General features: G+C 43.3%; 2 protein-coding genes across 2 annotated transcripts; both read left to right on the top strand.

The window, feature by feature from the left end:
- The first annotated feature begins 11338 nt into the window (after positions 1–11338).
- Positions 11339–11677, top strand: LOC132554575 (merozoite surface protein CMZ-8-like). Its single transcript, XM_060218901.1, has one exon. It carries the CDS (start codon positions 11339–11341, stop codon positions 11675–11677), a length of 339 nt encoding a protein of 112 aa, XP_060074884.1.
- A 427-nt stretch (positions 11678–12104) lies between these two features.
- Positions 12105–12449, top strand: LOC132554576 (merozoite surface protein CMZ-8-like). Its single transcript, XM_060218902.1, has one exon. It carries the CDS (start codon positions 12105–12107, stop codon positions 12447–12449), a length of 345 nt encoding a protein of 114 aa, XP_060074885.1.
- The last annotated feature ends 4512 nt before the right edge of the window (positions 12450–16961 follow it).

The raw sequence follows: 16961 nt of genomic DNA on the forward strand, positions 1-16961 counted from the left end.
AAAGACAGCCATTTAATGATACCGTACACGGATACACATCCTTGCTGTACAGAAAAGACAGCCATTTAATGATACCGTACACGGATACACATCCTTGCTGTACAGAAAAGACAGCCATTTAATGATACCGTACACGGATGCACATCCTTGCTGTACAGAAAAGACAGCCATTTAATGATGCCGTACACGGATACACATCCTTGCTGTACAGAAAAGACAGCCATTTAATGATACCGTACACGGATACACCTCCTTGCTGTACAGAAAAGACAGTCATTAAATGGTGTCGTACACGGATACACATCCTTACCGTACAGAAAAGACAGTCATTAAATGGTTCGTACACGGATACACATCCTTACAGTACAGAAAAGACAGTCATTAAATGGTTCGTACACGGATACACATCCTTGCTGTACAGAAATGACAGTCATTAAATGGTTCGTACACGGATACACATCCCTGCTGTACAGAAAAGACAGTCATTAAATGGTGTCGTACACGGATACACATCCTTACAGTACAGAAAAGACAGTCATTAAATGGTACAGAAAAGACAGTCATTAAATGGTTCGTACACGGATACACATCCCTGCTGTACAGAAAAGACAGTCATTAAATGGTGTCGTACACGGATACACATCCCTGCTGTACAGAAAAGACAGTCATTAAATGGTTCGTACACGGATACACATCCCTGCTGTACAGAAAAGACAGTCATTAAATGGTGTCGTACACGGATACACATCCTTACAGTACAGAAAAGACAGTCATTAAATGGTTCGTACACGGATACACATCCTTACAGTACAGAAAAGACAGTCATTAAATGGTTCGTACACGGATACACATCCTTGCTGTACAGAAAAGACAGTCATTAAATGGTTCGTACACGGATACACATCCCTGCTGTACAGAAAAGACAGTCATTAAATGGTGTCGTACACGGATACACATCCCTGCTGTACAGAAAAGACAGCCATTTAATGATACCGTACACGGATACACATCCCTGCTGTACAGAAAAGACAGCCATTTAATGATACCGTACACGGATACACATCCTTGCTGTACAGAAAAGACAGCCATTTAATGATACCGTACACGGATACACATCCTTGCTGTACAGAAAAGACAGCCATTTAATGATACCGTACACGGATACACATCCTTGCTGTACAGAAAAGACAGTCATTAAATGATTCTGTACAAGTATATAGTAAAAAGCTAATTTGCTAATTATGTCCAACTAAAGCAGCGTTGATACTAGCTTCGGAATCGGATAATAAGTGATGGTTGATGTTTTAAGACTGACATACACTTAGTATATGAAAAGTGTAAGAATTACTTTAAGAGACGAATCAATACGTTTCTTGGGGGTTTTATTGGAAGGGAAAGAAAATATTGAAGTAATGAAAAATCGACATTATGAAAAATCGACATCACTTCATCACAGGTTACTGAAACTGCATATTTTACAAAATAAATCTCAGTTTGAAGACAACATAACTTGTCGCCAATCCATCGGTGATAGATCCTATTTTAACCCATGTTATGTATATCGATTTATCAATAAAAAAATCTCCAGAGTATTCATAACATATTAACTTGTCTAATTCCCTACAAATCAAAAAGACGGAAAGGCAAGGCATGACAAAAGAGCAAGGTCTCTATTTTAAAGAAACACATTTGAATCTAAATCGTGCATCTGTGTAACTAATTGTGCGAATATCTATATGTATCTCGAAGTTGTTTGGATGTTGTTCAGACTACGTAAACTAATAATGTCAACACATCGTGTGCGGTAGACTTGAATAGTTGTGTGATCCAACAACTTTTCTTCAAATGTCCCTCCTAAAATTCCGTTAGTCTGAAGAATGCTTTCATGAAAACTCTCCATCCGGAGTTAGAATTGACTTTTGACTTCTTTTTTTTCCGATCACTTTGACATTTTCTTCAGTCGCCTCCAAAGCTTCAGATTTATGGCCGTAGGATCACTGACAAGTGTTAGAAGGACGAAATAGCTGTATGATGTTTCTAACTCTAAATTTGTATCAAAATGTGTTATTGTGTGTTTTGGTACAATCTTTGATTTGCTTTATCCAACGTCCTTATAGATACTGTGTTTACCTTTAATTGCAAACCAATGTTCAAAATTCTGGTCCTTTTTTATTCGATAAAAAGTCGTTTTTGATTGCATTCAGATGTGTTGACAGTTATTTCTTCTTTTAAAAAAATAAATGTGATACAATATGAATCCAATCCGTCTGTGGAGAATAAGGATGTAGTGACCTATTTACGTCAAGTCTGTTTCGTCGCACATCATTAGTAGACTAATTGGAGAATAAATGAGTATCTTAAGGCTTCGCAGTTCCGACTATATATAGCTTATCTCAAACGGCATCAACACTACTCTTTCCCTTTTGATTTCATCAATTATCTAATGCCTTGACCACCGGACTCACAGAGACGTGATCAATGACTTGAATCACCTCTGGTGTTATGCGCTGGATGAGGGCGGCAAAACAAATTCATTAGCGACAACATACAAACATCAAACATACTTCACTGATTTTTTTTTTTTTTACGTCACAATGACGAAATGCATGTACACTCTGATACAAGCTTTCGTACAAATCAAAAGTTTATTTATGTGTGTGAGGGGTGTGTCTGTTCTTTATTCTAAGACGCTAGGCGCCTACTTGAAGGTCTTAATGGTGTTTTGTTTTATTGTTATACGCACTTAAGTCGTTACTGCGTTTCCACATCGTCTATTGTCTACGCATTAGCCATACATGTACATCAATGTAGAGGGAATCTCCAAAGAATACCTTAACTCAAAGCTGGTATGTTGAAAAAGTCGTCTGAAGTACAAAAATTAACAATATTTTTGTATCATGTGAAATTCACTATTTTGATTTAAATATATTTCATATTTTATTGCACATAAATAGCAATAGGATTGGGTACAAGTTTTACAACATATATAAAGCCCTTTCCAAACATATTAATATACACCAAACATTCATTTACCAGGTGGTAATAGTATATAATTCTAAACGAGATATATATATATATATGGGGGTTTGGGGGAGGGGGAGGAGGGAAGGGGATCGTCAGTGGCAGGAGGGGGGTGTCACATGTACTTTGTATTTTGAAAATATTTGTATAGAGATCATAAATCTGCGCCTTATCCATGTAAATGAAAGAACTGAATTTGATGTAATACATAACCAGAAAAAAGTACTGCAGATCTTTCTATCAAAATCTGCTTGATATTATTCCGCAGCAGAAAGATACTAATATTCATGTATATAAACACAAAACACGTAAAAAGGTGACTGTTTTTTTTTTTTTTTTTTTTATAACTTAAGTTTCGGTTGATTAAGCTGAAGTGTTAACATATATATCGCATTAAACATTTATTTACCTAAGAAAGCAGAATGCAGTACAGTTGAGGTGATTTTGTACTCAAACCCTGCGGAGAACGACGAAATACGAGCTACGGTCGATTGCTTCAGCAGCGATTGCGAGCGACGAGAATCATAGACAGCTTTCAATTTATCTAGGCGATGTCGAGGAAAGATCGCTTTGGAGGCGATGGCGAGCGACGAAAAGCATTGACAGCCTTCAGAATTAGAGACAACCTTCAAATCAATTAGGCGATGTCCCGGAAAGATCGCTTCAGCAGCGATGGCGAGCGACGAGAATCATAGACAGCTTTCAGTTTATCTAGGCGATGTCGAGGAAAGATCGCTTTGGAGGCGATGGCGAGCGACGAAAAGCATTGACAGCCTTCAGAATTAGAGACAACCTTCAAATCAATTAGGCGATGTCCCGGAAAGATCACTTCAGCAGCGATGGCGAGCGATGTGAATAAGTGGTCTGATATAGACGGCCTTCTGTTTACCTAGGCGATCTCGTGAAAAGATCGTTTCAGCAGCGATGGCGAGCGATGTGGATTAGTGGTCTGATATAGACGGCCTTCTGTTTACCTAGGCGATCTCGTGAAAAGATCGCTTCAGCAGCGATGGCGAGCGATGTGGATTAGTGGTCTGATATAGACGGCCTTCTGTTTACCTAGGCGATCTCGTGAAAAGATCGCTTCAGCAGCGATGGCGAGCGATGTGGATGGCGACGGCCTTCTGTTTACCTAGGCGATCTCGTGAAAAGATCGCTTCAGCAGCGATGGCGAGCGATGTGGATTAGTGGTCTGATATAGACAGCCTTCAATTCACCTAGGCGATGTCACGGAAAGATCGCTTCAGCAGCGATGGCGCGCGATGTGGATTAGTGGTCTGATATAGACAGCCTTCAATTCACCTAGGCGATGTCACGAAAAGATCGCTCCCGTAGAGATGGCGAGTGATGTGGATTAGTGGTCTGATATAGACAGCCTTCAATTCACCTAGGCGATGTCGTGGAAAGATCGCTCCCGTAGCGATGGCGCTACAATGGCGGAGACAATTCTAGGCTCGTTTTACCATGTACCTAAAATCAATTTGATATTGTCGAAATATTGAAGAATAAAACACTGTTTAGTCTAGATAATGACGAGACGATTTTTTTATCGTCGATTTTCGGTGGACATTTGTAAATTTCTCACCTCTTTCCAGATGGCGCTGGTGTATTCAAAATGTCAGGGTCACTATGGAAACCAAATTTCAAACATATATTTGAACTATATTACACCATATTCTTTACTTTGTACATGACTAAGTAAATGTTGTATAGATACAAAGAAATCGACATGGATATCTTATTCCATTCATCAACCTGAGCGTCAGGGCATATTGTGTTTAAATGCATTTATGTTAGCCAAAACCGTGACATCTGAAGGTATGTGGATCGAATAGCGCGTTTAAAAGTAAAGCGATGATCAACACAAAACTTACCTGTGTAAAAAGAAAAATTACCAAGAATTTGAAGATTTACCGTGTGACGTCATAGAGGGATATTCTCGTCAGCCATGGTTATTTACAACGTATTTACGTTATCAAACGATACATTTCTACGTGTTATTTTTTCAAACCAAGATATTAATCGTAAGCAAATGTTGCCAAAACGTGCCTCAGAGCGATGCACGTGATTCATCATCAGTATCGTTTTACTTCAATTCTGAAACATCTTAATTATGGAAGAAGGTTCAATAGATCGAGTGAGAAAAACCCGAAATCAGAATCGAAAATCGGTGAATAAAATCTCGACAAAATATGTAGTAAGCCTTTCAAATTGAAATATGAATATTTTCATCGGGATCACACATAGATATTAAAAGACTTATCTGTTCTTAATAACACAATGGTATAAACAAGTAAACCATTATTCTTTTCTTACATATACTTGTAACCTATCTATCATAGAAATCAATTTACCGATTATGCCAATGTTAGACTGACCTGCGGTATGTATGTGTTCACACTTGAAATCTATGTCAAAAGTTGTAAATGATAAACATTGACAGAGACAGAACACATTCTGTGTTATATATATCTCTGATATTAATATTTGAACACATACTTCAAATCTTTGTGATAGAAGTAAAAATCGTTTGAAGGTAATCTAAGAGACTGCCAGGTCTTAGAGTGAAAATTGGATTTGGATGTGAGTTTTATCGAAGGCATAGCTATATGAACACACTTCTTAGATTTACAATGAAGTGTCAATTTTATAAATTACTTATGTGATACCGTAATAAAAATTGTGATGTGATCGATGTCTTGACAGACAAATCTCATTTACGAATAAGGAATTACTGACATGCATTGACCAAGATTTACGCAGTGTGTGTGTGTGGCGTCTATGAAGCAGAAGACGCTTTCTCTCCTGGAACTCATGGTCTCCTTGTACATTTTAGTAATCTCCGAGTAAATCCTCTGTTTTTTTCCCGGCAACATGTTAATATTATCTTTGTTGTTTAAGAAGGCATCAAAGCATTATCATTGGTCGTCTGAAAGTCAGGTTATAAAAAGTAATAATAATAATAAAAAAAAACAGCAACAAAAAAAAAAACAAAAAACAAAAAAAAAAAGCAACCAGGCATTCAATGATAGCAACGATAACGAATAATAAGTATTAAGACAGGTCCCTTACTGAAGAAGTAAGGTATTAAGTTAGAGAGTTCATCTTGATGGTTTGTTATTAAAAGTCGGGAGTTAAAAAGACATTGTTATACAATAATCATACATGTAGACATGATATATGGAGTTATGCTTGATAATGAATATAGTCAAAGCAAATGGAAAAACAACATGAACCACATCAATTAATCGGAAGCCGAAGATCCGCTAAATCTCAGCATGTGATAAGCATTTTAGAATTCACAAAAAAAATCGATTGAATAAAAACAATAACGAGAAGACATCATTACATAAACATCCACAATTCAAGCCTCAATTGTTTTTTCGCGCTTCAAATCCTTTGCGAAATCATAAAGTGTTACCGTAAAAGCATTTATTGAGGAAAATCGTATTATGTAATCAGGAACCAGAAAGTCTTCAAGGCTTCTTTTCAGAAAGATTAATCCATCAGGAAGACAATTAAACTGCGCTGGAAGAGATAAGATAAGAGATAAAATTATTGTTACAATGATCGATCGATCGATCGATAATTTCGCCAGCCATGAACATGGGTAACAAAGGCTCTCGGATCCTTAGGGACGCAACAGAACATTATAACCATTTTAGAATAGAGCTTGGGTCTTATTTTTATTTAAATTTCATAACCTCCTTTTGTAAGCTTCTGTACTGTTATAGCGACTTTCTTGGCATTTGTGTTCCGGTGGTAGTTGCAACGAGAAATTGTGCACAAAGATATTTTCTTCTTTTTTTTTTCTATTTCATTATGACTATGAGGAAGTTATCTTAAAACCGGAACATAAAAACAGATGCTTTGGACATGAAAACAAGGTCTGGATATGATAAGGCATTATGTATGGTTTGATGTACGAGGAAGGATACTGAAGTTCTCGTCCTTCATAGCGTGAAGAGACTGCCGTGCTCTGTCGTCTTGAACAAGCAATCAAGATTACTGTACATTGGGTAATTGAAGTGTCTGCCATCTTAAATAATCTATTCAAGATCTTTCATCGAAGTAATGAACGAATACAGTTATCATCCTCAGTTTTTTTTTTCTCTTCGATTCAATCTGAAACCTGCGAAATAATATCCTCAAATGATTTTAACAATAACACAATCACTGAACTGCAAAATTGAAAACTGACTATTTTCTTGACATGCAAATTAGATAGCGGTTTGATTGTTGTCTTCGTGGTAAGTTCATACATCTTCATGTTATCAAGAGATGATTATGTGAAACCATATATGAAAAGATCCACTTTATCATGTTGTGTGCTTCATCTGGATTTTAAAATATTATTTCTACATTATCGTATTTTTGTTCATAAACAGAAAGATGCACTTTGCATTTTCCATTTCACAGAAGAAGTTGAATAAGATTGCAAAGGCACTATATGACCCTTCAGGGCAACTTGCCAAGTCAAAATGATTCCTTTTACTTGTAAGTCCTCCAAACAACTACTCAATTCCAGTAATTTTTCCCACAAAGCGTTTCCGGGCGGTTTTTTTCTCAGAAGCTGCTGGCAGAATTTTGATGAAACCTCACAAGCATATTCGTGACAGACAATAACTTAGCGACGCGCCTGTCTTGTGATGTAATTAGAAATTAAGTTATTAATTTTTTTTCTAATTCTTAAACGATTTTTTCCACTTTTGTTTTTAGAATTACGCCAAATTAACACTTCTTTAGCATGAAAATACGGTTTTTATACCTTCACATTCATTCCAAATACACTTTTTGACCGCCATATTTCTAACCTTTCAAAATATCTTCATGCAAAGAGGTTGATAAACACATGTATATGGTCTCCTAATCGCAGAATAACATGAGCACCCCCTTTCCCTTCTCAACTAAGCGATTGTCACAATGTTTTACTACGTCTGTACTTATTACCAAAGAGGACAAATAATTCTTCTACAAGGGGACTGATTATTCAGCAACATATCTTTCTGTACATGCTAAATCAGACCTGTGATATACATTATACCGACCCGCTGATTCTGTGAAGCAAATTATATTGTTTTTTTTATCTAACCGACTTTTCTGTATCACATCAAGGGAATATAGCATCGCTTCAGAACATAACGCATTGTCCTCACCAAAACATCCCGTTCGAAGATAACGTTCTCGATACCTGATTGATTTGATGACCGTAACTTGCCCGTCCCTTGAAAGCATTGAACCTCTTTTTGATATACTTCCTCAACCCATGGCTGTCCTCCCACCAACCATGCCTGTCCTCCTACCAACCATAGCTGTCCTCTAACCAACCAATGGCTGTCCTCCTACCAACCATGGCTGTTCTCCCACCAACCATAGCTGTCCTCCCACCAACCATAGCTGTTCTCCTACCAACCATGGCTGTCCTCCAACCAACCAATGGCTATCCTCCTACCAACCATAGCTGTCCTCCAACCAACCATGGCTGTCCTCCCACCAACCAATGGCTGTCCTCCTACCAACCATAGCTGTCCTCCAACCAACCATGGCTGTCCTCCCACCAACCATAGATGTCCTCCAACCAACCATAGCTGTCCTCCCACCAACCAATGGCTGTCCTCCAACCAACAATGGCTGTCCTCCCATCAACCAATGGCTGTCCTCCTACCAACCATGGCTGTCCTCCCACCAACCAATGGCTATCCTCCTACCAACCATAGCTGTCCTCCCACCAGCCATGGCTGTCCTCCCACCAACCATAGCTGTCCTCCAACCAACCATGGCTGTCCTCCCACCAACCAATGGCTGTCCTCCTACCAACCATAGCTGTCCTCCCACCAACCATAGATGTCCTCCAACCAACCATAGCTGTCCTCCCACCAACCAATGGCTGTCCTCCTACCAACCATAGCTGTCCTCCCACCAACCAATGGCTGTCCTCCTACCAACCATAGCTGTCCTCCAACCAACCATGGCTGTCCTCCCACCAACCTTAGCTGTTCTCCTACCAACCATAGCTGTCCTCCCACCAACTATGGCTGTCCTCCACCCAACCATAGCTGTCCTCCAACCAACCATAGCTGTCCTCCAACCAACCAATGGCTGTCCTCCCACCAACCAATGGCTGTCCTCCTACCAACCATAGATGTCCTCCAACCAACCATAGCTGTCCTCCCACCAACCAATGGCTGTCCTCCCACCAACCAATGGCTATCCTCCTACCAACCATAGCTGTCCTCCAACCAACCATGGCTGTCCTCCCACCAACCAATGGCTATCATCCTACCAACCATGGCTGTCCTCCCACCAACCATGGCTGTCCTCCCACCAACCATAGCTGTTCTCCTACCAACCATAGCTGTCCTCCCACCAACCATGGCTATCCTCCACCCAACCAATGGCTGTCCTCTCATCAACCAATGGCTGTCCTCCCACCAACCAATGGCTATCCTCCTACCAACCATGGCTGTCCTCCAACCAACCATGGCTGTCCTCCCACCAACCAATGGCTGTCCTCCTACCAACCATAGCTGTCCTCCCACCAACCAATGGCTGTCCTCCACCCAACCATAGCTGTCCTCCAACCAACCATAGCTGTCCTCCAACCAACCAATGGCTGTCCTCCCACCAACCAATGGCTGTCCTCCTACCAACCATAGATGTCCTCCAACCAACCATAGCTGTCCTCCCACCAACCAATGGCTGTCCTCCCACCAACCAATGGCTATCCTCCTACCAACCATAGCTGTCCTCCAACCAACCATGGCTGTCCTCCCACCAACCAATGCCTATCATCCTACCAATCATGGCTGTCCTCCCACCAACCATGGCTGTCCTCCCACCAACCATAGCTACTCTCCTACCAACCATAGCTGTCCTCCCACCAACCATGGCTATCCTCCACCCAACCAATGGCTGTCCTCTCATCAACCAATGGCTGTCCTCCCACCAACCAATGGCTATCCTCCTACCAACCATGGCTGTCTTCCAACCAACCATGGCTGTCCTCCCACCAACCAATGGCTGTCCTCCCACCAACCAATGGCTGTCCTCCTACCAACCATAGATGTCCTCCAACCAACCATAGCTGTCCTCCCACCAACCAATGGCTGTCCTCCCACCAACCAATGGCTGTCCTCCCACTAACAATAGCTGTCCTCCAACCAACCATAGCTGTCCTCCCACCAACCATAGCTATCCTCCAACCAACCATAGCTGTCCTCCCACCAACCAATGGCTGTCCTCCCACCAACCATATCTGTCCTCCAACCAACCATGGCTGTCCTCTCACCAACCATAGCTGTCCTCCAACCAACCATGGCTGTCCTCCCACCAACCAATGGCTGTCCTCCTACCAACCATAGCTGTCCTCCCACCAACCAATGGCTGTCCTCCTACCAACCATAGATGTCCTCCAACCAACCATAGCTGTCCTCCCACCAACCAATGGCTGTCCTCCCACTAACAATAGCTGTCCTCCAACCAACCATAGTTGTCCTCCCACCAACCATAGCTATCCTTCAACCAACCATAGCTGTCCTCCCACCAACCAATGGCTGTCCTCCAACCAACCATATCTGTCCTCCAACCAACCATGGCTGTCCTCCCACCAACCATAGCTGTCCTCCAACCAACCAATGGCTGTCCTCCAACCAACCAATGGCTGTCCTCCTACCAACCATAGCTGTCCTCCCACCAACCAATGGCTGTCCTCCAACCAACCAATGGCTGTCCTCCTACCAACCATGGCTGTCCTCCCACCAACCATGGCTGTCCTTCCACCAACCAATGGCTGTCCTCCTACCAACCATGGCTGTCCTCCCACCAACCATGGCTGTCCTTCCACCAACCATACCTGTTCTCCTACCAACCATAGCTGTCCTCCCACCAACCATGGCTGTCCTCCACCCAACCATAGCTGTCCTCCCACCAACTATGGCTGTCCTCTAACCAACCATAGCTGTTCTCCTACCAACCATAGCTGTCCTCCCACCAACCATGGCTGTCCTCCCACCAACCAATGGCTGTCCTCCCACCAACCAATGGCTATCCTCCTACCAACCATAGCTGTCCTCCAACCAACCATGGCTATCCTTTCACCAACCAATGGCTGTCCTCCTACCAACCATGGCTGTCCTCCCACCAACCAATGGCTGTCCTCCTACCAGCCATAGCTGTCCTCCAACCAACCATGGCTGTCCTCCCACCAACCAATGGCTGTCCTCCTACCAACCATAGCTGTCCTCCCACCAACCAATGGCTGTCCTCCTACCAACCATAGCTGTCCTCCAACTAACCATAGCTGTCCTCCCACCGACCAATGGCTGTCCTCTCACCAACCATAGCTGTCCTCCAACCAAGCATGGCTGTCCTCCCACCAACCAATGGCTGTCCTCCTACCAACCATAGATGTCCTCCAACCAACCAGAGCTGTCCTCCCAGCAACCAATGGCTGTCCTCCCACCAACCAATGGCTGTCCTCCCACCAACCATGGCTGTCCTCCAACCAACCATAGCTGTCCTCCTACCAACCATAGCTGTCCTCCAACCAACCATAGCTGTCCTCCCACCAACCAATGGCTGTCCTCCTACCAACCATAGATGTCCTCCAACCAACCATAGCTGTCCTCCCACCAACCAATGGCTGTCCTCCCACTAACACTAGCTGTCCTCCAACCAACCATAGCTGTCCTCCCACCAACCATAGCTATCCTCCAACCAACCATAGCTGTCCACCCACCAACCAATGGCTGTCCTTCCACCAACCATATCTGTCCTCCTACCAATCATAGCTTTCCTCCCACCAACCATGGCTGTCCTCCACCCAACCATAGCTGTCCTCCCACCAACTATGGCTGTCCTCCAACCAACCATAGCTGTTCTCCTACCAACCATAGCTGTCCTCCCACCAACCATGGCTGTCCTCCACCCAACCAAAGCTGTCCTCCCACCAACCATAGCTGTCATCCAACCAACCAATGGCTGTCCTCCCAACAACCAATGACTGTCCTCCCATTAACCAATGGCTATCCTCCTACCAACCATGGCTGTCCTTTCACCAACCAATGGCTGTCCTCCTACCAACCATGGCTGTCCTCCCACCAACCAATGGCTGTCCTCCTACCAACCATAGATGTCCTCCAACCAACCATAGCTGTCCTCCCACCAACCAATGGCTGTCCTCCCACCAACCAATGGCTTTCCTCCCACCAACAATAGCTGTCCTCCCACCAACCATGGCTGTCCTCCACCCAACCATAACTGTCCTCCCACCAACTATGGCTGTCCTCCAACCAACCATAGCTGTTCTTCTACCAACCATAGCTGTCCTCCCACCAACCATGGCTGTCCTCCACCCAACCAAAGCTGTCCTCCCACCAACCATAGCTGTCCTCCAACCAACCAATGACTGTCCTCCCAACAACCAATGACTGTCCTCCCACCAACCAATGGCTATCCTCCTACCAACCATAGATGTCCTCCCACCAACTAATGGCTGTCCTCCCACCAACCAATGGCTATCCTCCTACCAACCATAACTGTCCTCCAACCAACCATGGCTGTCCTCCCACCAACCAATAGCTGTCCTCCTACCAACCATGGCTGTCCTCCCGCCAACCAATGGCTGTCCTCCTACCAACCATAGATGTCCTCCAACCAACCAGAGCTGTCCTCCCACCAACCAATGGCTGTCCTCCCACCAACCAATGGCTGTCCTCCCACCAACAATAGCTGTCCTCCCACCAACCATGGCTGTCCTCCACCCAACCATAGCTGTCCTCCCACCAACTATGGCTGTCCTCCAACCAACCATAGCTGTTCTCCTACCAACCATAGCTGTCCTCCCACCAACCATGGCTGTCCTCCACCCAACCAAAGCTGTCCTCCCACCAACCATAGCTGTCCTCCAACCAACCAATGGCTGTCCTCCCAACAACCAATGACTGTCCTCCCACCAACCAATGGCTATCCTCCTACCAACCATAGCTGTCCTCCCACCAACCCTCCCCACCAACCAATGGCTATCCTCCTACCAACCATAGCTGTCCTCCAACCAACCATGGCTGTCCTCCCACCAACCAATAGCTGTCCTCCTACCAACCATGGCTGTCCTCCCACCAACCAATGGCTATCCTCCTACCAACCATAGCTGTCCTCCAACCAACCATGGCTGTCCTCCCACCAACCAATAGCTGTCCTCCTACCAACCATGGCTGTCCTCCCGCCAACCAATGGCTGTCCTCCTACCAACCATAGATGTCCTCCAACCAACCAGAGCTGTCCTCCCAGCAACCAATGGCTGTCCTCCCACCAACCAATGGCTGTCCTCCCACCAACAATAGCTGTCCTCCCACCAACCATGGCTGTCCTCCACCCAACCATAGCTGTCCTCCCACCAACTATGGCTGTCCTCCAACCAACCATAGCTGTTCTCCTACCAACCATAGCTGTCCTCCCACCAACCATGGCTGTCCTCCACCCAACCAAAGCTGTCCTCCCACCAACCATAGCTGTCCTCCAACCAACCAATGGCTGTCCTCCCAACAACCAATGACTGTCCTCCCACCAACCAATGGCTATCCTCCTACCAACCATAGCTGTCCTCCCACCAACCAATGGCTGTCCTCCCACCAACCAATGGCTATCCTCCTACCAACCATAGCTGTCCTCCAACCAACCATGGCTGTCCTCCCACCAACCAATAGCTGTCCTCCTACCAACCATGGCTGTCCTCCCGCCAACCAATGGCTGTCCTCCTACCAACCATAGATGTCCTCCAACCAACCAGAGCTGTCCTCCCAGCAACCAATGGCTGTCCTCCCACCAACCAATGGCTGTCCTCCCACCAACAATAGCTGTCCTCCAACCAACCATAGCTGTCCTCCTACCAACCATAGCTGTCCTCCAACCAACCATAGCTGTCCTCCCACCAACCAATGGCTGTCCTCCCACCAACCATAGCTGTCCTCCAACCAACCATGGCTGTCCTCCCACCAACCATAGCTGTCCTCCCACCAACCAATGGCTGTCCTCCCACCAACCAATGGCTGTCCTCCCACCAACCATAGCTGTCCTCCCACCAACCATATATGTCCTCCCACCAACCAATGGCTGTCTTCCCACCAAGCAACGGCTGTCCTATCACCATCCATAGATGTCCTCCAACCAACCAATGGCTGTCCTCCAACCAACCATAGCTGTCCTCCAACCAACCATAGCTGTCCTCCCACCAAGCAATGGCTGTCCTCCAACCAACCATTGCTGTCCTCCCACCAACGATAGCTGTCCTATCACCATCCATACCTCACCTCCTATCGTCCACGGATGTCTTACCACCATCAACAGCCGTCCTCCCTCCATCCATAGCTGTCCTCCCATCATCAACAGCTGTCGTCCCTCTATCAACAGCTATCCTCCCACCATCCATAGCTGTCTTTCCTCCTTCCATACCTGTCCTCTCTCTTTCCATCATCCACATCAAACAATCCACAGCTGTCCTCCCGCCATCCATAGCTCCAACCGGCGACCTCCAAGACTTATAGCCTACTTCCTACCACACACAATTTTCCTCTCCCCATCAAAAGTTACCTCCCTCCAGGCACAGCTGCCCTCCATCCATATAAGCCCTATTCTCCATCCATTAACTCCCTTCGCCCAAAGCCAACCTAATTCGGCTCATAGTTGTCCTCACTCCTTCAATACAAGACCTTTATTCAACTCGTGTATCGACAGCGGCTACCCAGCCATTATAAAACACAGCTACAATGATTACAAGATAATCAGTCCATCAAAAAGAGAGGTTTCGTTTTATTGGAGACCTTTATTCTTTCGAATCCAATTTTGAAACATGGCATTTCCTTGATTTCATAAAAGAATGCTTAACACTGTTTTCTTTCTTTTTTCGTATTTTCTTTATCTTTTATCTATTTTTACTTTTTTTTTTTTTTTTGCTTTATATTATTTTTTCCATTCTGCTATCGCAACATTTATTCAATTGTAAATTATATCATAATTTTTAAATCACTTTATTCTAGACGTGATAGATATTAGCCGAAGAACCATCCAATATCTATGTATTTTTCAATTTTTGATCAACATGTTTAGCAATTTAGCTCCGCGCGGATCGTACAAGGTCGTCTATATGTGTAGCATTATAGAGGATAACAGTGCCATTAATTGTCATATTCTGAAACATATTAATTACAGTGAGATGATTTACCACAAAGTGGTTTCGGAGTCTTAATAATTCCGAAGTCTAAATCAAAATTGTTCAAATTTCTAAATAGAGAAAGAAATATGGAAACAGGGAAAACAAACCCATCAATCTTTCCAAAAAAAAAAAATAATAATAAAAACAATAGCAATATTTTAACCAATCCCTAAAATGAGCACATTGCAAACACATTGCAAACATGAAAGGAGATTAAATTTATCGATGTCGGAAGATCGCAAAACATCTTTTCATACGTTAAGCAAATGTAAAGATGGGAATATCACTAAAGTGGCCATGTGACATATCAGCCTGGTAACGCACTGGTAGCACACTGGTAGCGCACTCACCTTTCATCTAGACGTTCCCAGGACATTTGCCGTAACCGATATGAAATAGGTATTGGGTCAACTGCCCGGACGTGCGAGTTTTACCTTAGGAATTTTACCAAATGTTTCGAATATTTAAAATGAAAGATGAAGCCAGACAGCCGTGACCTGCATAAAGGTCATCCGATGCTGTCTGGTAATTTACATTTATAATATTTTCAAATTTTCATATCCAAGATGGCCAGATGTCAGCCATTTCATTTTTGAGACTTGTACCGAAATCAAAAGAGCATAACAGCAGACCTATACAAATCTTCATCTGAAATTAAGACAGATCTTTCTGTTATTTCTCAGGAAATAGCGATAACGTTTTTTTACCTACTAAAATCCAAGATGGCCGCATTCAGCAATTTGTTTTCTTGTGTTCTTGTTAAGAAATATCGAAAATAACAAGATGATGATGATGACGATGATGATGATGATGATGATGATGATGATGATGATGATGATGATGATGATGAGGAGGAGGAGGAGGAGGAGGAGGAGGAGGATGGTTTATTGTTATGTTCAAGTCATAAAATTATGATAATAGAAAAATAATAATTACATGAAAAACAATAATTATAAATAAAAGATAACCACAATGTTTCACAGTGATCGTCATATTATGAAACACGCCCTAAACATAAGTACAGTGAGACGGTTTACCACATATTGCTTTCAGATATTTTTACGTTCCGGCGTCTAAATTAAAACTGTTCAAATTTCAGATTACAGAAGGAAATAAGGAAATAAGGAAAAAATCGAAAAAAAAAATCCATTAATCATTCCTAAAACCAATAAAAACTATTCAAATTTTTTACTTATCTGTAATAAATAACAAGATCGTTATAACTCTGAAAGGATGATTAAATTCAGGGATGTCCGAACATCTTATATCATCTTCTTAGTCAAGCAAGTTATTAATGTGGAACATCACTATACCGACCATGTAAGTCACGTGGATGGTCTGGTGGCGCAGTGGTAGCGCTGTCACCTTTCACTTAGACGTCCATGGCTCGATTCCTCGAACGGATGTATAAACAGGTATTATGCTACCTGACAATCAACGTGATTCTCCCCAGTAAATCCAACTGTTAGACTCCTCGCGCGGTCCGATCCGGGCCAAAAGGATTCATCTATACACAAAGTAATAACTTGTTTGTGAAAACTTAAAAAAAAATACATTTATAATTTATTTTGAAGTGAGATGAATATTGGCCGATGTATAGATTTTGGCTTATGTAAGACAGCATTGGAGACGACTTGTCTGGTCTCCTGTAGGATTCTTGCGATGCCGTCGTATAATACACATTCGTCCTTGTTAAGTGTATGATTTGTGCATATTGTACATATCAAGATTT

This window comes from Ylistrum balloti, unplaced genomic scaffold, assembly GCF_031769215.1.
Source record: "Ylistrum balloti isolate Yb309-2 unplaced genomic scaffold, AGI_CSIRO_Ybal_v1 Utg370416, whole genome shotgun sequence".
NCBI lineage: Eukaryota > Metazoa > Mollusca > Bivalvia > Pectinida > Pectinidae > Ylistrum > Ylistrum balloti.

Coding starts and splice junctions, on each gene's coding strand:
- LOC132554575 (XM_060218901.1), top strand. CDS start 11,339: ATGGCTGTCCTCTCACCAACCATAGCTGTCCTCCAACCAAGCATGGCT.
- LOC132554576 (XM_060218902.1), top strand. CDS start 12,105: ATGGCTGTCCTCCCACCAACCAATGGCTGTCCTCCTACCAACCATAGA.